Below are 23,851 nucleotides of genomic sequence, written 5' to 3' on the forward strand. Positions count from 1 at the left end.
ATTTCGTTCGGAAATCTGAATAGACAAACTCCAATATACTTTCAAGAGAATCAACTAGACAGTCAGAATCAATTTAGAGAAAAATATATCGAAGAGTTTATATCTCAATTTCTCAATTCAATATACAGTCAACAAATAGGAATTTGCGAGCCAGATTGAATAAGAGAAATAACTTGAATGGTACCAAAGACCAAAGTTCAAGTTTCCATCAATTTATATCAACAACCAAAGGTTGGATTATCTAATTGATATATTGATCTTAACGCACAACCTGTAGTATTTCTATTATATAACAAAATATAATGCGGAAAAGAAATAACACAGACACCAGAATTTTGTTAACGAGGAAAACCGCAAATGCAGAAAAGCCCCGGGACCTAGTCCAGCTTTGAACACCACATGGTATTAAGCCGCTACAGACACTAGGCTAATACCAATGAACTTCAGACTAGAATTTAGTTGAGCCATTATCAATCTCACACTGATCAAGGTACAATTGCGCTCCTTACGTCTCTGAACCCCAGAAGGATTCTACGCACTTGATTCCCTTAGATGATCTCACCCACAACCAAGAGTTGCTACGACCCAAAGTCGAAGACTTGAAAAACAAATTTGTCTCACACAGAAAAGTCTATTGGAATAGATAAATTTGTCTCCCACAAAAATACCTATGAGTTTTATTCCGTCTTTTGATAAATCAAAGTGCACAGGAACCAATTGATAAACCGGACTTATATTCCCGAGGAACAGCCTAGTATTATCAATCACCTCACAATAATCTTAATCGTATGGAAGTGAAACAAGATATTGTGGAATCACAAACGATGAGACGAAGATGTTCGTGACTACTTTTAATCTTACCCATCGGAGATAAATCTCAAGAAAATCTTAGCAAAGATAATACTCAATCACGATAGTAGAAGTAAGATCAGAACATGCAACTACAGAGAAAATAGTTGGGTATGGCTTCACAATCCCAATGAAGTCTTTAAGTCGTTAACCTGCAGGGTTTCATGAAAAAACTAAGGTTAAAGGAGAATCGACTCTTGTCGCAACTAGTATCACACATAAGGTGTGGGGATTAAGTTTCCCAGTTGCTAGAGTTCTCCCTTATATAGTTTTCAAATCAGGGTTTGCAATCTAAGTTACCTGGGTAACAAAGCATTCAATATTCATCGTTAGATGAAAACCTGATTAGACTCAAGATAATATCTTTCAACCGTTAGATCGAACTTAGCCTGTTATACACAAATGAAATGTACCTTTATTTAGGTTTGAGTAACCATACCTAGACGTGTACACTAGGTTGGATCAACAGTAATTAACCAAGGTTAGCTATATGAATACTCTCATATCAACCTTATTCATCTTAACCACCACTAGTTCAAATGACTCAAATGAAACTAGTTATAGGGTTGTTCAGTTGCTATATTTTCATAGAAGTATACAAGAACACAATTGAAGAAAAATCAGTTTGATTCACTCGAATCAATTCATGAACATTATAGCCACGGTTTGTAAAGAATGCATTCCTTAATATATAAATGTATTAGTTCATGAACAAACTAATTTTAGAACTTTAACCACTCAAGTATGCAAACGGGTACGCATACTTATGTACCCAGTCTGAGTTTGGTTTCGCCATTATACACACGGGTACGCATACTTCCAAACCCAACAGAAAATTCTAGGACCCAAACCCTTTTCCAGTACACGCACGGGTATGTGTACTTAGGTACCCGGAATTTCACAACTAACAGGTACGCATACGGGTATGCATACTATAGTTCCGGCCATGGATCACATACATGCAAGAATGCATACTATGTTCATAATCCAATGATGGTTAAATATTTTAAACTCTATTTCAATCATTGAAACTTTCTTAGAGGATGACAATAGCCGTTTTCACACACTATTAGCATCAAAGCAATTTTCAAGTTATTGAAATAATCATAACGAAACATTCCAAGTCTACACAAAATGATTGTATCACACAAACCATGTAAGATATTACTCGGCAATTTTCACATGATCATCTTTTTGCTTTCATCGAGAATATAAGATGAACTTGGTTGAAGTGAAATCTTACCAACACATATTTCGAGAAATATGTAAGCGAGTTAAACTCAGCTCGAAATCTCAAATGTGCATAATCGAATACTATATAGTAATACGACTTTTGTCTCAATATAGGAGATATAGTAGAAATAGACTTTCCAAGTGATAGATGAGTTTTAGTCTCCACAAACCTTTTGTTGATGAAGTTCCATAAGCTCTCCTTAGTAGTTCTTCGTCTTCAATTGATGAACGTCGTGAAGTCTAATGCTCAACTACACAATTTATCCTAGTCCGAGACATCACTATAAGTAGACAAGAAATCAAGACTTATAGTTTTGATCATTAACATTGACAAACAAGCTTGAGATATCAACACTTGCGAGTTCGACCGAGCAGTGCTCTAACACAGTATCTGTGGAATTGGAAAATAAACCCTGGGAGTAATGTTTCTGTTCAAAACAACAACATGTTCCAAAACAAATTAACCATTGTGATCCACCAAAGGAAGTTGAGGTAGTGTAGTGGAATGCACTCCAATTTTCTTCTTCGATTGAGAGACATGAAAAACAAAATGGATTCTGGGCCCAACATGTAATTTCAACTTATAAGCAACAACACCAACTTTTTGTAAAAAACATCAAAAGGATCAAAATACTTTGTAGAGAGTTTGAAGTTCCTTCTAAGAGCCACTAAAGACTGTGTATAAGGGTATAATTTCAGAAATACCATCTCACCAACCTATAAACTCTATCTAACTTGTTTTGTCGGAAAAAAACTTCATCCTATTATGAGCCTTTGCGAATTCATCTTTGAGCAACTACAATATAAGATCCCTCTCCTACAATTAAATCTCCACAGTGGCCAGAAAAGTAAAAATTAAGGACAAAAAAGATCAAATGGGATGGCTAGTACCTACATAGATCTTATAGCGTGGAATGGAGACATCTTGAGGCTGGTATGAATTTTGGTGTTGAACCACCATTCAGCTAGAGCAAAAACCATTGGACCCACTACTTAAGATGAGAGCTTGTCACACGTCTTAGGTATTGTTCAACACAAGTATTTGTCCTTCAGTTTGACCAATTGTTTGAGGATGGTAAGCAGTACTAAGCTACAGTGTGGTGCCTAATGATTTGAATAATACCTTCCAGAATTGACTTATAAAGATTTTTTCTTTATCACTAACAATAGAAATAGGAAGACCATGCATCTTGAACACATTAGAAAGAAACTCCTCGGAAACTATAATGGCAATGATACATGACCAAGAGGAATAAAATGATTATACTTGGTTAGTCTGTTCACAACCACCAAAATGACATTCTTCTTGTAAGATATAGGTAATCCTTCGATGAAGTAAATATGTTACCAGGCATGCAGTGTCAGGATTAGGGACAGGTTGAAGCAGACCAATGTGAAAAGTATTGTATCCCTTGTTACATTGGCACACATCACAAGTAGTGATAGTTGAATGATGTAATGTCTCATATTAGGAAAAAAATGAGCCTTAACTTTATTGTAAGTACCCATAATGCCAGAATGGCTACCCACATCATAAGAGTGTAAGAAGTGCAAAATGAAATCTATGATGTCCTTACATAAGCCAATGTAAAATCTACCTTTGAATCTCAATTACCTTGCAGGTATGAATAATGTTGCAGAGTTAGAGTCACAAGGAGCTGAACAATGAATTATTGAGCTAAAGCATCTGATTTATGACCAGGTATAATATGTTGTGCCCATTGAGGTTGAGATAAGGACATAGCTGAGCAGAAAATAGCTGGTAGTCTTGACAAGGAATCAATATATCCTTATTATCAATTCCTTTTTTTTTTTATACTTGATACTTGATGACATGATCAAAACCGCTCTGGCTACGATGTGGTCGGGCCACATACATTTTGTGTGTAGCCCCTCTTTGTTTTTTGACACCTATTTAACTAAAAAACCTACCCCCTCCAAATCCCCTTAACCATTATACTTTATGAGAAATAACAGGAAGTTAAAAGAAGAAAAAGGAAAAACATTCAGGTTGAAAAACTGTTTTTCAAGTGTTTTACTACTTTATAATACGTGTCAGAAATTAAAGAGGGGCCACATACTTCAAGTATGTGGCCCGACCACATCGTAGCCGCATCGGATCAAAACCCATCAATTTGACAATCCACTTTTGCTGCAATGCAATAGATAAATTTTTTTACATCAAGTACTCCAAAATTTGATGGTCTATATTGATGACAAATTGTTGATTGAATCAGATAATACTTCCACTTTGGACAACTATGACAATTGCAAGAAATTCTTTATCATAAGTTGAGTAGGCTAAGGCTTTAGGAATTAAAGGTTTATTGAAGAAGTCAATTGGTTTATTTCCTTGCATAAGTACAACTCCTACACCTCTGGAGCATGCATCAGTTTCTAGTGTAACAGGTTTGGAGAAGTCTGGTAAGGCTAGAATTGGTGAAAAAGTCATTTGAGACTTGATGGTACAAAAAGGAATATTTGCATCCTCACTCCAAAAGAAGGAATCCTTATTGAGCATGTCAGTGAGTAGTTTACAAATTATGCCATAATCTTAAATGAACTTTTTGTGGTATCCTATAACGCCTAGAAAATCTCGAAGTTATTTCAAAGTCTTTGGTTGAGGCCAACTCAACATAACAGCAACCTTGTCAGGATCTGCAGCTACACCATCAGCAGTGATGATATGGCCAAAGTATTCAAGTTCGGGTTTATAAAATGTGCACTTAAATAACTTAGCAAATAAGAAATATTGTCGTAGTAAAAATAAAGTAATTTGAAGGTGCTCCAAACATTCTGCAAGCTATGAACTATAGACCAAAATATCATCGAAAAACATAAGAACAATTTTTTTGAGAAATTGTTGAAACACTTCATTCATGACCGAATGGAATTACCCTAAATTCATATATAATGTCCATGGTGAGTACGGAAGCAGTTTTCGGAATGTGAGGTTCATTGTTCATATACTATGATCTGATAACATCCAGAATGTAAGTCAATCTTAGAAAAAAAATCTTTCTACCATTAAACTCATCTAGCAGCTCATTATTAGAGGAATATGAAATTTGTCCTCTATATTTAGGTCATTCAACTTGCGATAATCGATATAAAATCCCCATGTACCATCCTTCTTGTTCAGTAGATGTATAGTAGAAGCCAACATATTATGTCTCTATTGTATAACTCCTGCGTGAAGCATGTCGTTTACTAAAGTTTCAACCACAGAATTGTGAAAATAAGGGCATATATAGGGTGTCTGAGATGTAGGAGTGAATCCAACCTTTAATGGAATTTTATGGTTTAAATCTCTTAAGGGTGAAAGTTTATTTGGTTCTTCATAAACAACTGCAAATGTATCTAGTGAAGCAGAAACTTTTCCTGCATTTGAGTGAGTCTTTTGATAGGTGGTAATGTAGTGTCAGTTTTAGTGGGCGTAGTGGGATGGGTGATAATAGGAAATGTTGAGGAGACAATTGGTTTAGTAAAACCTGCAGATCATGAGAAAAAGGGTTTGACAACCTGAATGTGGGTGAGAAACAGATAAAGGTGGTGGAGTAAATGGTCTAGAAGATTTTATTGGTTTAGGATTTTGATTGACTGAAGCCTGTTGTATTCTAGACAAGTAAAAGGCCTGAGAATTAGATTCTGGTATGAATATTAACATAATATTACGTATTTCTTCTAAACCACTTATAGAACTGAGTATATAAAACTCTCAAGTAGAGATGGGTTATCAGCAACCGTAAAACTCTTATAGTGTTTCCACTGATAATAATAATCCTCAACAGTAGTTATCTGTGGGAGTTTATTAAAACTACCCACATAATTATCATGAGCAACATCTTCAAATCTAACACATAAATCCTGAACAAATGTATCCCACGAAATTAACCGTTTACCATGTTGATAGTTCATAAACCATGGATCTACCTGAGAATAAAAATGAATCGTAGCTAGTATAGTCAAAATCGCTCTCCAAGGTTAATTACTCGCCATGTAATCGCTACTCTGACCGAGTGCGATTTCCGATTTTTAGCGATTAAGGCAGACGATTTTGCCGATTTTGACCGATTTTGACCGATTTTGACCAAAACGAGTTGGCGATTTTTCCGAGTTGTCCTTGCATGCACCAAAATCAGAAAAATTATTTTCGTAAACTCTTATATAGGAGTTATCAAATGTAAAAACCTTTAAAAAATGATAAATAGGTTCAACATAACAATGTTACACACTTATTACATGATAGTGTTAAAATTTTAATTTCAATTAGGTATAAGCTATGACCCATGATTAGCAATATATAAGTCTCTGATAAATATATTTTGAGTATTAGGCCGAGTTTTAGCGATTTCCAAGTCTGAACTCTTTGTTCCTTGCTCCAAGCTTCCCAACTATTAGGACCGGGGAGCCATATCAAATCGTTTAGAGTTAGGAAATTTCTGAAGGTATAAATATCTTTCGCACTTAAGAACCCAACCACGAGGATTAGTATTATTTAATCTCGAAAAATCTACTTAGGAATATGAGAAAATTTATCTGGTTCTTTATGAGATATTCCCTTGATGAGGTCACAAAACCCATTGAAAGAATTTATGGAATTGGTATGAGAATCAGAAACTGAACCTGGATTTACTTGTTGATTTAATTGTGACAGAATTCGTTGATCTGATCCAAACAGTTTACAAAGGTAAGCAATATTCAAATTCAAAGTTTCAAAATCAGAATCCAATCTGTGAAAACAATTCCTCAGCTCAGTCAAGGTCTTAGCTTTTTTAATGAACTGTGATGATGAGGTATTTTATGGTGGGTTTATCAGGCAAAGACATGATTACAGGTCCCATAAGTGAATCTGATACAAGATGTAATGTATTGATGTACAATTACAAGTATAAGATGATGATAATAATAGCTAAGATACTTTCTCTCTGGAAAACCATAGCCTAAACTTTCTTTCGAAAATATTTTTTCATTGATCAAATTTAGGTGTTCAAATGATTAACCTTAAATAGCCTAAATAACTGCATCTCAACGGTTATTATTATTACATCAACCAAAAATACGAAACTCGAAAAAATTAACCATATTACTATCTAATCATGTTTTCTCTCTAACCTACCCTCACTGAGAAGTTGCTAAAATAGAATTAAGGCTTAAGCCCAATACAGTTATGCAGGTACATGACAAATCTTAGAACATAGTTTGGGAAAAATATGAACTTGAAAGCAATTAGACTTGATACTGGGTTTGGTGAAGAAAAAAACGAAGAAAGATATACTCGCTTGATCTTATGTTCTCTGCCGCTGCCTGAATTGTAAACGCTCTCTCGCTAGGTCAGGTTGGAGCACGATTTAGAGTGTGTTTTTTTTTTGCTGACTCGACGTCTGAATCTAACTCGCTCCTTGACTCGGTTCGATTCCGATGTCATACCATTTGTTTTTTTATTTTGAGTCAGATCTGACTCGCAACCTGACTCAGACGTAATGCCTGACTCGGACTCATTTAAGTCAGCGAATAAAATGCCCTTGACTCATGACACCATTCACATATTTTCTGAGTTAGATGAGTCAAATCTGACTCAAAAAACAAACATATGAAGTGAAATCCATATGAGTCAGATGACATCAGTCAGATGACATCAGTCAGATCCAGAAGAATCAAATTCAGACGCCTCATACGGGTCAGGAAAAAACAAACAAAGTGTTACATATTTTTTCCAAGCTGGGCAAGCTTGCTGGAATAGGCTAAACTCCACTATTAGTCTTGGTGTAAGAGTGAGTGAGGGTACATAATCGGACTCGAAACGTAGTTTAACTCAAGGGAAAAATACGGTGTAGTCCAAAAATCAGTCCAAATGTACGGCTTAGTCCAGCCCGAGTCAACTAGGTACAAACTAGTCCAAAAATATGGAAAATACACTAATAACCCTTATTTACAATTTAGTCCAAATATTTGCATTTTAGTCCGAAATGACTCATAATGATGTCAGCAATTTTAAATAATATATAAATAATTAAAAACCAATTTATCTTTCAAACCGCTCGTCCAAAATTCACAAACTTTATATATTCAGAAAGCTCTTTTCGAGATCTACAAAAAGAGTACTCATATGACTATATAATTTTCACTTTATAATTTTTTTAATTCACGCTAGTATACAATTATGTACACATGGACAATAATACAGAAAATTCAACACTCATGTATACAATTAATTCACATACAGACAAAAATATCAACCACGCCAAGCTCTTGCTGTATAGTGGTCGGTTTTGCTCCTGCATCCAGGACAAACAATAAAACATAAGAAACCACAACTTGAAAAAGAAGTGATATCCTTTCACCAACAACCACATAAGAAATAAAGGAAAGAAATCGATCTACTAAAAAGTTAGGCGATTATTAAATTAAAGAGACACAATCCATTTGGACCTAACTGCATAAAATTAATATGACCTCATACGATCCCAATCCAGTGATTTATTACACTTTTATTGCACTTTACCGAAAAGGAGATTATTAAATGAACATGTTTCCACTTTCCATGTATCAATCACTAATGTTAATGAATCATTAGAATTCGTGAGACAATAAAAGTTGCACCTGTTTGTACACACACAACTAGAATCTTGTACCTTAAGCACCAATAATAGCAACATAAACACACTACACGCTTATAGCCCTAAACTACTAGGTATCCGAAGCAAAATTGTGAAACAGTAAGCTAAAAAAGAATTCATATCAGCAAAAACGAACCAAAGTTTCCCTTCCTTGACAAATCAGTGACATGCTTCAAACCAAAGTGAAACATTCTAGGGTTCAATAAAACTTCCACAACACAAAAAATATAATATCAACGAAAAAAGAACCATAACTTTGACAACATGCATAAAGTCGATCATTCGCAACCACACACAAACCTATTTTTCATGGGAATTACACATGTGCACCAATATGTACACCGTTGTAAAACATGAGAAACCTATTTTTTCATGCAAAATACACAGGTGCACCAACATGTACACCCCTGCTAAACATGCACAAAACAATCACTCGTAACCACCCAATACACAGGTCCACCAATATGTACACCACTACAAAACATGCATAAAAAATATCATTCATAACCACACACAAACCTACTTTTACCTGGGAATTCCACGGGTGCACCAATATGTACACCCCTGCAAAACATGTATAAAACCTAATCTTTCTGCTAAGATATCCTAATACACAAAATCCTATTATCATCCGAGACCAACATTAAGGTGGGCATCAAAAAAGGAACAAGTATACAATTAGATCAAATACCTTTCATCCTGTTGCAACATCTTCGGTTGCAAGCACAGCAGCCGCATGAAGCGAGGACCCATTTTTATCAGTTTTGACCTTCATTCCCCCAGCAATTGAAAGAAAGAAAAATGTTGAAAATTTGAGACATATATATTTTACTAATGATCTAATGCCTAGACAATCATTTGATCCCATCCACATCAAAAGGTTTAACATATGAGATAAGTAAAAGACAAACATAAAAACAAGGCTCTAACTTACATGGGTCAACTAGTATCTCATAATAACAACATAAACACAACTACATGCATAGCACTGAAAACTACTAGGATAAATGAAGCAAAATTGTAAAATAATTACCTAAAACAAATTCATACCAGAAATAAAAATCATAATTTCCTTTCCTAACAAATCTGTCACATGTTGCAAATCAGGTTGATACATACTAGGGCCCAATACAGGTGTACAACCATATGCACATTAAAAATCAACTTGTGTGCAATCATGTGCACAATAACGATCAACATGTGTACAATTATGTACACATTAACTAATAAGTGTACAACAATGTGCACATAAAAAGTCAATATGTGTATATTAATGTACACATTAAGAATCAACATGTGTACAACTATGTACACATTAAAAATTCAATATAAAAACAGCTGAAAGTCATATTTTACATGAGACCTGATTCATTCATAAACAAAATCTGATTTTGTGTAACTTGTTTATAACATTATTGCAGTTACAAAGTAGAGGTGTTTATGGGTTTGATTTGAGACCATCCATAAAAAAAATGCCACATTCTTTCTGCTCATTTATGAATGAGTGAACCACAACAAAAGTAAAGTCTAATTGATATCTTCTAATCAGATGCATTTCTAAGTCCATTAATTGATATCTCCTAAAAGTCTTTTTGCAATCTAAACGGCTAATTTGCAGCAGATCTAGCTAAACAAATCATTTACCAAGCCTGTTTGTCACGATCATAAAATTCATTATTACAAAATGAGGGACACGCATAAGAAGAAATATCAACAACACCTAACTTCTATGAAATCGTCCAAGAAGTATCAAAGATAACTCTTCTAGAGAATTTGTAATAGAAAATCAAATAAGCTGGAAAAACAAATACCACGACGATGCAACCAATTACTACCAAGGAAAAATTATGTGCACATAAACGATCAACATGTCTAAAAATATGTCCACGTTAACGATCAAGGGTGTACAAATTAACGATCAACATATGTAGATTTATGTACACACTAAGCATCAACATATATGCCTTCTGTTACACCCCATTTTTAACAGCAAAATAGATAGGATGTTAACACAGCAGTAAAAGGAAACGAAATCATAGGAAAATGCCATCTTAAACGTGTTATCTTCTTAAAACCAAGATTACGACTAAGCATTTCCAACATTGGAAATACATAATCGGTAATTAAGAAGCACTTGGAGAGCTGATGTGGTCTACTTCTAAGACATAAATAAATTAACAAAATCTTATATTTTTGTACAAATAAAGAGTTCTCATGAAATTAACCATATCAACAATACTTATACTAGGTCATAGGCAACCAAATTTGGAAGTACTAAAAGAAAAATGATGACAATACATTATCTCTATAAATATATACAAAAAATAAAAAAAAAAAAACTAAATTGCAGAATTATGCCCAGCCTTCAAAAAATAACATGTGTACAACTATGTACACATTAGTAATCCAAAAATAAATAATGCACAAACTAATAAGGCAAGTGTTTGGAGTATCTATAAATTGTTGAGATCCAGATAAAAACTCTGACTAGTGATCTATCTAACGTTTGATACGTTCGTTTAGCAAATAGGTGCTACCTTATGAACAATCTCTTAATGTGACCCATATAAATTACAAAAAATACTCGTGCGCGGCAGTTGCCTAATTATGTCGAGGGACTGTACACTTTGCATGAGCTAGCATTCAAAAAAATCATATATGGTTACAACTAAGTATTTATTTGTCAAACTGATTGTAATACCTGTCACTCAATGCTTCAATAACCAGTTTGTAGCTCTTTCGTTAGATGGACTTGCTCTCCGGTATTTGAAGGGACGGTCTCCCATTGGTAAAAAGTAGATTGTAGTTTGTCAATCAGACCAAAAAATCTTAAAACATTATGTTATAGGTCATTGGAAGGACATTGGAGCAATCATGCACAAATCTTCAAATAATCTAAAATATAAAACATATGAAAGATATCACCAACAAAGTTCTCCTAGCTTTGCAATCACAGAGGATATCATTTATAAATAATATAATTTCCCTTTGATTAAAGGAAACCATATATAGACCGAAACATGGCATGTTATCATGTAATTAATATTTAGAGAGAAAAGGGAACAAGCACTACAAACCTCTTTGGCATCAACCAGGAATTCAGAGAGGACTGAGATCCAAGTTGTCAAAATTGCAAGTTTTATTATACATTTACAGATATCAGGAACTTCATCATCATCACCAATACTGACTTCCCCCTGAGTTAACATCACATATCACGTTAAAGATGAAAAAAAAAAGTAAAAAAAAAAATCTAATATATAAGATTTTTGTATAGTGAGAAGCATGTATACAACCAGATACACTGAAGCCTAGAATGTCAAGACAATTAGACTTCGTTTTGTTTCAAAAATTGTAAGACAAACACCTGCCCACATTTTCAGTTGAACAATTTGTGTTTTATGACCAACTTGGGATGAAACATGGACGTTACCAACAATTAGACTTCTAATTTATTTATCTATTTTTTAATTTTCCTTGGTCTTTCTTTTCCCCCTAATTTCATTAGCAGATCGTATCTTCTACAGAGCGTGACGGCATCGACTAACAACGATGATGAAATGAACTCCTTAAGAACAACCTAAGAATCTTGAACATCTCTAATTAGTTGTTTAAGTACTCATAATATAAAACATGCTATATGACAATCTTACAAACTGGTGCTATTAATTCACATGTTGATTGAAGCATTTAACTTATCTTTCGTTTTTATTTATAAACCATGGATTTTGATATTAAAGCCTAGAGCTCATTCAACTACGATCATGTGCTGCAATTACTTAATTTTGAAGTCAACGTACGTATTATGCTCAAAGGTTGTAGTACTCATCTATAAAATTTGCTTGCATGAACTGCAATTACTACATTTCTAAGTCTCATTACTATCAAATACAATAAAATATATTCCCTATATATCATATTTCCTAAGCTACTATATCGATGCATTCACAATTAAACAACACCAACCCAATTGTAAAAAATTTAACCTACTAATAAAATTCAACGATGACCTTAACAAATTTCGAATCCGATGCACAAAAATGAAAACCAAAAATCAAATTAGGGTGAGATCTGAAAATTTTTGGTTATTACTACTACTACTTACATCCTTGAATCGTAGGAGTCCAATATCTCGTAGATAAGAAACGACTCTATGACAAATGACATCTTCTCTGAACGCATTAGATCAATGCTCAATAATCTGTCTACGACCTCCGTTTTCCATCAACCAAAATAAAATTTATTTCTCTAGATCTTCAAATTTAATGGAAAAAAAAGTTTAAAGGGTTTCTCTCTCGGTTTTTTATGGGAGGGAGGGAGATAAACTCAAATTAAATGATAAAAACACGTTCTCATCTTTCAAATCGTTTCCAAATGATGAAATCTTCAAACTGATTTGCCAAAAAATTTCGATTTTGAGTTACTCTTCAATGACGACGATTTAGGTTTTTCAAAGATGAATCCATCATTGTTCGATTATCATACAAACGACAAAATTGGAATTTCATTGAAACGAAGAGATTCAGTTTTATGATTGTTTTCTTCGCTCAGGAGAGCTATTTTCTATGAAATGAAAATGAAAAGATGGAAACTGAATCACGGATAAGTGATACTACATTTAACTGAAGGGTCTTTTTGCCCACGAAAAAAATAGTTTGGACTGAATCGTCCAGGTTTGGATTAACCCGTACAAAATTTGGTAGATTTGGACCTTCTAGAACTAGGTTTGAGATGAGAGGACTAGAGTGTCCAAAGCCCAACAACTTTGGGATTAAACATTAATTTCTACTTTACGAAGTGGGACCCACTCTTCGCCATCCCAACTCCCAACCCAACTATATAAATTCCCTCGTTCATCACACTAAATCGCTAAAACCCTAAGTGTACTTGATAGAAGGAAAAAAGAAAAACAAACCATTACCGCTAGTTTTCTCTCCAAAGTCAAGCTCAAATTCTAGGCTATGGCGACTCGCTCACTAGATGAAGAAACACAGAAGAAAATCATCCGTCAGGTTTTAAAATTTCAACCCTAATTTCCCCCCTTTTATTTCAGTGTTAATTTGATTCAAGTCCCTTTTTTTTTTGCCTTTTTTAGGTTGAATTCTACTTCAGCGATAGCAATATTCCAAGAGATGGGTTCTTGAAGAAAACCATTGAAGAAAGCGAAGATGGATGTATCCTATTTAATCACTTAATTTGATTTGGTTCTGTATTTTTTTTTAGGGTTTAACTAGTTTTTAACTTTTTATTGATTTATCTAGTTTATTCAATTTTGTTGGCCTTGACTGTGATTATAGTGGTTAGCTTGGCTTTAATTTGTTCATTCGCTAGAATGAGACTTCATCTTGGTTTGGGTGGAGAGTTGAAACCAGAAGATGTTTCTGAAGATACATTGAAAGCTGTTTATGAAACCCTGAAAAAAGCATCTACGCTTCTCAAATTCTCCGAAGATGGTAAGTCTGATTCGTTTATGTTGAGTTTACTTCTTTGTCTGCGGCGGGGTTTGTAATTTTTATTGCTAATTTGTGCAACTTTTTGTTCATTTATGCAGGGAAGAAAGTTGGTAGGAGAACTGGGCTTCCAAAACCAGAGGTTGTCCACCAAATTGATGAAAGAACGGTTGCTGTATCGCCTCTCGAACATGATGTTACTCGGGAAGATCTGGAGACCTTCTTTTCTCAATATGGAAAGGTAATCGACACTTAATGTGTCCGATTTCGTTAAAGGGTTTAGGCATTTTATGGAACTTCGTGTGAAAATTGCGATTGGGTAGTTGGGAAAACAATGTGAGGACTAATTTAAGAGTTCTTGTTTTAGATATTTTTTAAGTTTTAATTGATTTTGCTGTGAATCATCATTTGTTAGCCTATGTACATGAAACAAGGCACTTAGAATTGTTCAGAACAACAAGTGATGCGATATCAGTTAAAAAATGCCATTGTTGTTAGAGGGCAAGAAGGGTTTTGTTTGGCTGAAACTATGTTCTTGATGTAAGTGGTGAGAGTCTGCGTGGAAATGGATAAACATAAAAAAGGCACTTGGAAATGTCTTAAACAACAAGTGAGGCCACATCAAAATGCTACCATCGTTAGTAGGCAGTTATGGTCTTGTTTAGCTGAAACAGCTATGTCCTTGATTTGGGTTTCTAATAGATCTAAATCCGCGAGTAACGTTTAACGTTGTATATAATACACTTCAGGCATTAGTACTATTATCATATTGTTTGTTGATATGCTTGACATGGATATAATTTTTTTTGACACATTGGTATTGTAATGATTAACATCATTTAAAATGTGTCATGCTCCGTATTTGACTAGTCTTGTTCTTCATTCAGGTGAATAGTGTAAGGCTACCTAAACATGTTGGAGATAAAAAAGTCTTTTGCGGTACTGGGTTAGTTGAATTCTCATCAGACGAAGATGCTGCAAATGTTCTTAAGCAAAGCCTATCTTACGCTGGCACCGAGCTTGAACTAAAACCTAAGTAAGTCGTCGTTTTTTTTGGTGGTTGTTCATTTCGTCTTTCATTAATGATAGATATTCGGATATGATTGAACTTATAAATCGAGTTTCCCATGATATTTTTAACTTGCTTAAGAACTTGTAAAGCCTTTATCTGAGAACCTTAGTAGCATTCTCCTTGTCCAGTTTGCTTAAATTAAGGATCAACTACCATGTGCAGACCAATTCATTGCCACAGAGTGAAATGAGTTGGGAGAACAGCGTCAAATATTCCTTATATTTTCTCAACTACCATATCTCGTATATTTTCTCACTCTCTTCGATTTCTGGCAATTGTTGCTGTTGGATTTAAATTTCATTTGCACATAGAAAACCATTTGAAGTAGAATGAAACATGTTGTTACTTATCTTTGGTGATTCAGGAAGGATTGTCTCGTATATTTTCTCACTCTCTTCGATTTCTGGCAATTGTTGCTGTTGGATTTAAATTTTGTTTGCACATAGGAAACCATTTGAAGTAGAATGAAACTTGTTGATACTTTATCTTTGGTGATTCAGGAAAGATTATGATGTTGAAAGAGAAGAAATGAAGGTTGAATTTGAGAAAACTCGCGCCTTGAGAGAATCTAAAGATAATACCAACTCTGAGCCAGAGTAGGATCCCTTATTTCCACCCCCACACTTTTCGGTCTTCTCATTTTTAGCTGTTCCATTGTTCTTGGTATGTTGTACTTACAGTGGGTGTATTATTTCACAGCTATCCCAAAGGTTTAATTGTCTCCTTCAAGCTAAAGAATATCTCAGCAGGAGGATCTGTTGAAGATACAGCCATTCCTGAGACTACTGATGGTGGAGTTCCAGAAGGTCAGAAGGCCTCAGAAAACTCTGAAGAAGCTGAAAAAGAAACTTCAGCTATGGAGACTGACAATGACAAAAATACAGGAGAAGGTAAGAGTAAAGAGAAGTCAGATGAGGATGGCAATCAAGAGAATGTAAAGAAGACAACAGTTGGAGGGGGACCTGACAGTGATGGCGAGGATATTGTCACACGTGAGGATATGAAGAGCACCTTCGGTAAATTTGGAACCGTCAAGGTATATTTTTTGCATGGATAATTGTTTGGTTCTGTTGATATTCTTGCACTCTTAGTAGAGCCAAATCTTTTTAATTTCTGTACTTTTACTCTTCTCCACTCTATCTTGCGTTCTCTTTTATGTCCTGCTGTTGAAAACTTAAAATATCTCAAAAAGCACTGTTAAAGAAAACAGGATTTGTTTAGTGTTCTAGTTCTTTCAACAAGATTCTAACACGGTTTCCTTTCTTTTCTTGGTTTTCATGTATATGTAGTATGTTGACTACACAAGGGGAGCAGAATCAGGTTACATACGTTTTGAAGATCCAGAAGGAGCTCAAAAAGCTCGTGCTGCAGCAGTGCTGGTCGAAGGAGGCCTGGTTGTTAAAAGGAATTACACAGCTTCCTTGGAAGCAGTAACCGGTATGGTCTGCTCCTTGTACATGATTCAAGTGTTTCTATGTTCGTGCAATTCGATGTTTTCTGTAAGTGTACCTGTGTATATAAACTAGCACAAAGTAAAGCGTTTCGTCTCTTTACCTCAGGTGATGCTGAAAAGGAGTACTGGGGATTACTTCGTGGTAGTCAGGTCAATCGTCGTCAAGGGGATAAAGGCAACCATGGAAGGTGTGTAATCATTTTACTTTCCAGTATAGAAAGCACAAATGGAAATTTTAAACATACAGCAGACTTTTTATTTCCTTTTAGTACTGATTTCCTGGTTACCTTCTAAATGAAACACTGTGCTCATTGGTAATGTGCAGGGGTGGAAGAAACTTTAGAGGACGAAGAGGGAATGATTCTGGGAGGCCGCATAAAGCTCAAAGAGTTTGAGCTTAAAGTCTACCATGACCAGATAGACGATAGTCTCTTTGTTCAGAATTTTGGTAAAATGTAGGTGACTGTAAGATCCACGTTATATGTTATATGAGCTATAATAGTTACTCTTTTAAGTGTTCAATCCGTTCTTCTCTTTTAACTGGATAATATGAAATTGGAGAGTTCTTTTGTTGCCAGTTTAGTGCTCAACTCTGTGATACTGCCAGTTTACCTCATATCAGCTTTCTTCGTTTTCAGCTAGATTCTAAAATGTTGCAATTCCATCTGGGAAAAGATCCTTCGTAATGCTAATGCTCTATGATTCTTTAACTTTTTAAGAGAAATTAGCTGGAAACCGACTACGGAGATACAGGATAACCCCAATAGAAGGAATCTAACAAGTGGATCCTACTGTAGAATAATGTCTCCCATAATTGGGGGTGGGAAGGTCCAAGATGGCATATGACACAAATTTCTGATAAATTTTGCTATTCTGGCTAACCTTAGTCTAATATCTACCTCTCCATCTCTATCTTTAACATTATTGTCATGTTGAAATGAATCAGCAAATTTGGATTTTTATCATCTCTGGGCCTCTGGCATGTCTGTGTCCTTACAGTGAGGAGATAGAATAAAAGGGAAATAAATATTGGGTGATGTGCCACCATGAAAGCTCTCTCATTCTGCATTAAATTGAAATCTCAGGTTGGATGAGATTAGCTTCAGCTAATAAAATCTTGGAAGATCTCTAGCTCATTTTTCACATTGAGCCTTCCAGCATCTGTTGTCTAGGAAAACATTTTTCACTTTGAGCCTTTCAGGATTTCTGTTGTCTTGGAAAAGTTAGAGAGGATGTTGGAAGGTAAAGCACTGGTAGAGGACACAGACATGCCATTGAAGATGCAAATCCAAGCCATGACTTCGGCTTCGCAAGCACTCGACTTGTACGACGTCTTCGATTGTAAATCCATTGCCGCCAAAATTAAAAAAGGTAGTTCATCATCAACTATGGTCCATAGAACCTGTTTTCTTTCTCTTCTTGCTACAAAAAAACTGGAAAAAAAACTCAAACTTCTTGAATACATTTTGCTTGGATTTTTTTTCATATGCTTTGTGTTGTTGCTGTATTTCCTGCAGGAATTTGACATGATATACGGACCAGGGTGGCAATGCATTGTGGGTTCAAACTTTGGTTGTTACTTCACTCATTCTAAAGGCACTTTCATCTATTTTACTTTGGAAACGCTCAATTTCCTGATCTTCAAAGGGTCTTCTTCTAGTAATACTGGTTTACACTATAATTGACTCTGGTTTCGGTTGTTTGTTGTGATTATAAGGGCTTGCAATATCTTGATGTAAGATTTTTAAGACTCTTCTGTAATACATGAACTTGTCTTGGTACCAACTGTCTGAATTTTTAGACCCTCAAAGAAAGACTCCTATGTTGTTTCAAATGCCATGGTCAGTCCACATTAATCTGTCAAGGAATACAATTTGCTTGAGATGTAAAATGCCAAAAAATAAACCATCCTCTAAACTCATGTTTGGGATCATGAATTCTTTTATGTACATGGCATAACAGCCCAACCAACAATAGATGAGGTACTACTCCCATCTGTTAGCTTACACCTAAAAAATTCTTTGAAGATTTTGTGACTGAACAACAATGACAAATTCAACAAGTACATATAATGATCTGTTAACATATTAGTTCTGCAATGAACTCATCAATCAGTTCACTTAGAACTTCCTTCTCCACTTTACCTATCATGTGCTCAGCATCATCGACAGAAAATCCGCTTGTCCAACTCAAATCCCATCCACCATTACCCAGCATTTCCTTCCTCTTGAGATCAATTTCCAACATCTTGTGCAGTTTATCTACAGGCACAATACTATCACCATCATCTTTACTGTAACTTTTCAGAATCTCCATTTCATTGCAAATTTCTTCAACCAACCCATCTAGAGATATGGTAACTCTTGAATTTGTAAAACGGGTCTTAACAAGAGGATGGCGTGATTGTGAGTTCCAGTGGCTTTTATGTTCTATAAGCTCTTTTGCGCAGTCCAAATAGAGTCTGCTTTTGATCATTCCAACATCTTCGAATGATGTTGTTTGTAAAACCACTAGTTGGTTTACATGGAGATCAAAGAGGTCTTCTGCGTAATTGACAAATGATGCACTGCTTAAGAAAAACTCCTTCATATCAATTTCAGGTAAAGGGATAGCCTTTTTATGGTCAAAATCCTGCTTTGCCTCCTCTGTAGATGAGATGTCAGTGCTATGTTCGTCGATCTGCAAGGTAACTTCGCCCAGAACAGTTTGATCTTCGTGCTTGTAATCTGCAGGTAAACAAGAGAACATGTAAATATTTTGGTACACAGATAACATTTGAGCCATATTCTAAGAATTGCTTCAGACTCATGTACTTGTTGAGTTATTAAGTTGAAAACAAGTGCACCAACCCCATACTTTTCTATTTAGTTAACTTAAATTAGGATGAATAATCATTATGTTTCCATGACAGAATGCTTAGTTTAGCTTTTTGCATACCAAACACACTATGAAAAACAATCATTTGAAGTAGTTATATTTTTGGAATGTTGGGGTAGTTTGATGTTCCCGTCTTACTATGCATGAACATTATGAAATTACCGTTAGTATTACATGTACATGTAAAAGAATTATCAATTACCTCTCATCTGAACTTTCGCGGCCTCTGGCTCTTCATCTTTGCCTGGTGAGTTTTGAGTATCAGTAGAGGTGCTTGTAGAAGTAGAAACAGTACTCAATGAATCCGTCTGACGGATTTCATTTGCTCTATCTTTGCATTGTGAAGTATTAGTCTGGAAAAAAATTGAATTCATTTTATCACCACAATGCAATTGTAATTACTTGTTTTCGCCTTAGTATATCTATGAAGAACATGTTTCTAAGATCAGGAGAAAAAGGAACTTAGGGGAGGATAGTTTTTAAAGTAAACAATTTATAACAAATACTTACAATGGGAGCATCTAGCAGAGAATCTCTCACTGGTTTTGCTTTCCTTGTCCGAAGTTTCTTCTTTTGATCAGTGACATTTCCTGGCCCGGGTTTTACCAAACGTTTCAAGACAGGGTTTGCAGTAGTACTTCGTTGGTGGTGCACGCGATCCCTTGTGACCGTGGATCCATTTTCCAGCTTCCTCACTTTAGTAGAGACTGCTCTGACATGTTCAAGTGATCGTGCTGGAGTTGATGCTTTTGCAACCTCCTTCTGCATTGGCTTTCTTCTTGTGGGCAACGTCTGTTCAATATTGCCTACTTTACTGTTAGACTTCTCTATTTTCTCAATTTTAGAAGCAGGAGCAACAGAAGAATCTTTTGTCTTATGGGTTGAAGCCATTTCTGGAGTTCTCGGCCGTGGTTTCTTGAGTATCTGTTTAGACAAAAGATTCCCATCTTCGCGGATTACTTTTCTGGCTCGAGTTTCTCCTTTTGCTTTCAATCCCCCACTCATGGTTTTAGAGTTCACAACTTCTTGATCTTCAGCAGTAGCTTCAATTACATTCTTCTCTTCTGTAATTTCCAACTCTTGAATAACCACTTTTGGCTCCTCAGCAACCAAATCCTGAACAAACCTTTGATCTTCCATTCTTCTTGACTTTCCTTTGTAGTATAATGAGGCTCCTTCTTCTTGACTAAACCTCTTCGTCTCTCGACTTGGAAAGCGCATAGGCTTAATGATCACAATTGGAGGCATTTCATCATCTACTAGTAAATGTTTTGAAAATGATTTCTTGGGAAAATGCGACTGTGACTTGCTTTTACTCTGCAGAAGCCCCTTAAACTGCATTGTCTCAATGATTTCTTGTAGAGTCCTCTCTGGGTCCGAAATTCGATTGACAAAGTACGGGTTCACTGCCTTTGGCTTCTCAACATCAGATATGGGTCTTCGCGGAATCAAATCCTTCTCATAGTCTGGTAGTTTTGGAGCAAGTTGAGCAGGTTCTGACGGAAAATCTTCAAGACCCATAAGCTTTGCAATCACACTGCGCGATTTCGCCTTCTTCTGTGTCCCTGTAGATGATAAAGAACTGTCCACAGAAGCAAAATCATTTGACAAAACCGTCGAAGAGTGACTAGAGCTCGTGGTTGGAACGTCTGAAATTGAAGTTAGAGACGCATTTTCTTCATTTGATGAGACTGGCAACAAGTTTTGCCGCGAAAGACTATCTCTTATAACTTTCTTGAGCTCGTCGCTGCAATTCTTCGACGACTCGCCAGCCCAAAGTCGTGAATTCTCAATACTTCCACGGTGAATTCTCTCGGCATACCTCCCCGAATCAACTCTTTCAACTCCATAGCGCCCAGAATCAACCTTCTCAACTCCAAAGCGCCCTGAATCAACTCTTTCAACTCCAAAGCGCCCTGAATCAACCTTTTCAATTCCAAACCTCCCTGAATCAACCTTTTCAATTCCAAACCTCCCGGAATCAACCTTTTCAATTCTAAACCGGCCTGAATCCACTCTTCCGGTACCCACTTCATCAGATTCTTGAATTTGCAATTCATGTTTATTCTTCAACTGAGACATATATTTTGAAGCTTCTTGCATCTTGCAAAGCATGATAAGAGAATCTTGAAGATCTAAAGCACCTCTCAGAAGATCTCTTGCAATATCATCTGAATGCTGCCCATTCATAATACTCCCATTTGACCATGAATCAATCATATGGTTTAGATTTTGAGCTCCTCTTGAAACCTCTAACAACTGATGTGATGAAGATTGTGGAGCATTTCTATCATCTCCTCTATATGAATCGTTCCGAGTCGGCGTCGTCGCAGTCTTTCGGGTAGTAGTACTAATCAAATTGTGTCTTTTTTTGGATTTTCTTACTGTCTCATTCTCTGCTACTCCATTTGGATCATCACATGATACAAGTGATCTATAAACTACTGATTTTAAACTGTCTTGAGGCATATTCTCTACAAAAATAATTTGACAAATTCAGATATTTCATTACAAAAAAAAATATCAAGAAACATCATTTTCATTCTATAAATTACTTACATGATTTTGGATTTTGTAATGAAGATTTACGCAAGAACTTCTCTGTTACAGGATAAAGCATGAAGGATTAGTTCAAAAAACTTCAAAAAGCAATACATTTGAGTTTGTGTGTGTAAAAAGGGAGACCAAGAGAGAAATTTTAGACCTTAGTTTTTGTTTTCCTCTGCTTTTTACCCTGCTATTTAATTGATCAACTAAAGCTCCTCCTCTCTTGGTCTCTATCTGTATTCATAAACCAGATAAGAACAGAGACATGAGAATTAAAATGCAGTAAATTTCAACAATAAATGCAAAATTAATTGAAACAAAAATTTAAACCCATAGTCAGAAATTTGCTACCTGCTGCTTGTGAGTTTACTAGGCTCTTCTTCCATTACTGTAAACAGAGCTCTTTTTCTCTCTGTTTCACAGAAAGATGGAGGGGTAATCTTAGTAAATTTTAAACTTCAAAAATCAATCAAAAATAAAGTGTTGTACATGTAATAAGTGATAATAAGATTTTTGGTTCATCACCATAAACATGTGATTATTGTCTCTGTCAATAAATGTTTCAACTTTCAACCAATTTCCTCCTTCCTCTGTTTTTGTTTCTCCTCTCAGTACCTTCATAACAAAAAGAAACAAAACCCATGTGAGAAATCAAACAAAAATCAAGAAATTTCATAAGAAACTGCTGAAACTGAATCAAAACCCATGTTAGTACCTCATTGCAGACTAAATTTTTTCCTCTGTTTCAGCTCAAAGTTTAAGAACAAATGAAACCCAGATTACAATTTTTGTTGATCACACCAAAAAGTTATGATTTCTACTGAAATTTGAAGTGAACCCAGGTATGTTCTTGGGATATAAACAGGGTTTATCAACTGATTCCCCTTTTTTAAGTTACAGAAAACAAGAGAAGAACGCATACACATACACATACACATACACATAAACAGTGGTTGAATTTGTATTTTTTGAATTGGGAAAACAGAGTAGAGTAGTTGAATTGACTTGTCTTTATTCTGAAGTCTCTTATCAAATCATCTCTTCTTTTCTAGTTAAAAGATTTCATTTTTAAATTCACGAGTAAATAATAATTTAATTTTATTCATTTTAAGGGAAATTTCAGTACCTGTCGGTGTATTTCTTGCAGGGTACTACGGTGGAAAATTCTGATTACGGAAATGACGAAAGAAAGAAACCAAAGGAAAATCAGCCAAAACTACAGTAATTTGAATTCTTTTTTGATATGATGTTGTAGTATATGATTTTTTGGTGTTGTATAGTTACAGCGCCAAATGAGGTGCTTGAATACCCTAGTTTAATTGGGGCCATAACTTCTAATTGGGGGCCATGGAATTTTGTTTGCCCCACAAATTTTTCAGGGGTGTAAAAGTCGGAAGATGAGTATACTATTTTACCCTTGATTAATATTTTTTTTTCAAGTAACGATCCTTCACCGACATTAACGACAGTTTAGGGTCGTCATATATATCATGATCAAAACAATAACGATTCTAAACTGTCATACACTAACGACTCTTTTTAGAGATTAACGACAGTGTATAACGACATTTCTAAAACATTAACGACTGTTTAAGTCGTCAAATGCGTAACCAAAACAATAACGACCCTTCCAAAGGGTCGTCAGGGAATTGATCATTTTTATGACGACCCAAAACTGTCGTACATTTCCGCCATTAATGAATCTTCGACAGTTTAGAGTCGTCACTTAAACAGTCCAAACATTAACGAC

General features: G+C 35.4%; 2 protein-coding genes across 3 annotated transcripts; one reads left to right on the forward strand and one right to left on the reverse strand.

Annotated features, from left to right (window-relative positions):
• The first annotated feature begins 13,573 nt into the window (after window positions 1-13,573).
• Window positions 13,574-17,318, forward strand: LOC113319367 (la protein 1-like). Its single transcript, XM_026567633.1, has 10 exons — window positions 13,574-13,714; window positions 13,798-13,876; window positions 14,000-14,155; window positions 14,254-14,393; window positions 15,040-15,188; window positions 15,725-15,820; window positions 15,924-16,260; window positions 16,514-16,661; window positions 16,784-16,865; window positions 17,003-17,318. The coding sequence occupies exons 1-10, from the start codon at window positions 13,664-13,666 to the stop codon at window positions 17,070-17,072; spliced, it is 1,308 nt and encodes a 435-aa protein (XP_026423418.1). The 5' UTR covers window positions 13,574-13,663; the 3' UTR covers window positions 17,073-17,318.
• Window positions 17,319-18,568: 1,250 nt separating this feature from the next.
• Window positions 18,569-23,285, reverse strand: LOC113319366. Of its 2 annotated transcripts, none has more exons than XM_026567632.1 (8): window positions 23,228-23,285; window positions 22,627-22,716; window positions 22,453-22,513; window positions 22,259-22,335; window positions 22,114-22,155; window positions 20,065-22,028; window positions 19,757-19,907; window positions 18,569-19,403 (listed from the first exon to the last, which is right to left on the reverse strand). In XM_026567632.1, exons 6-8 carry the CDS (start codon window positions 22,021-22,023, stop codon window positions 18,757-18,759), a joined length of 2,757 nt encoding a protein of 918 aa, XP_026423417.1. In that variant the 5' UTR covers window positions 22,024-22,028; window positions 22,114-22,155; window positions 22,259-22,335; window positions 22,453-22,513; window positions 22,627-22,716; window positions 23,228-23,285; the 3' UTR covers window positions 18,569-18,756. The 2 variants fall into 2 exon arrangements, with proteins under 2 accessions (XP_026423417.1, XP_026423416.1); XM_026567631.1 differs by lacking the exon at window positions 23,228-23,285 and adding an exon at window positions 22,817-23,195.
• Between the last annotated feature and the right edge of the window lie 566 nt (window positions 23,286-23,851).

This window comes from Papaver somniferum, chromosome 10 (genome assembly GCF_003573695.1).
Source record: "Papaver somniferum cultivar HN1 chromosome 10, ASM357369v1, whole genome shotgun sequence".
Classification (NCBI taxonomy): Eukaryota; Viridiplantae; Streptophyta; class Magnoliopsida; order Ranunculales; family Papaveraceae; genus Papaver; species Papaver somniferum.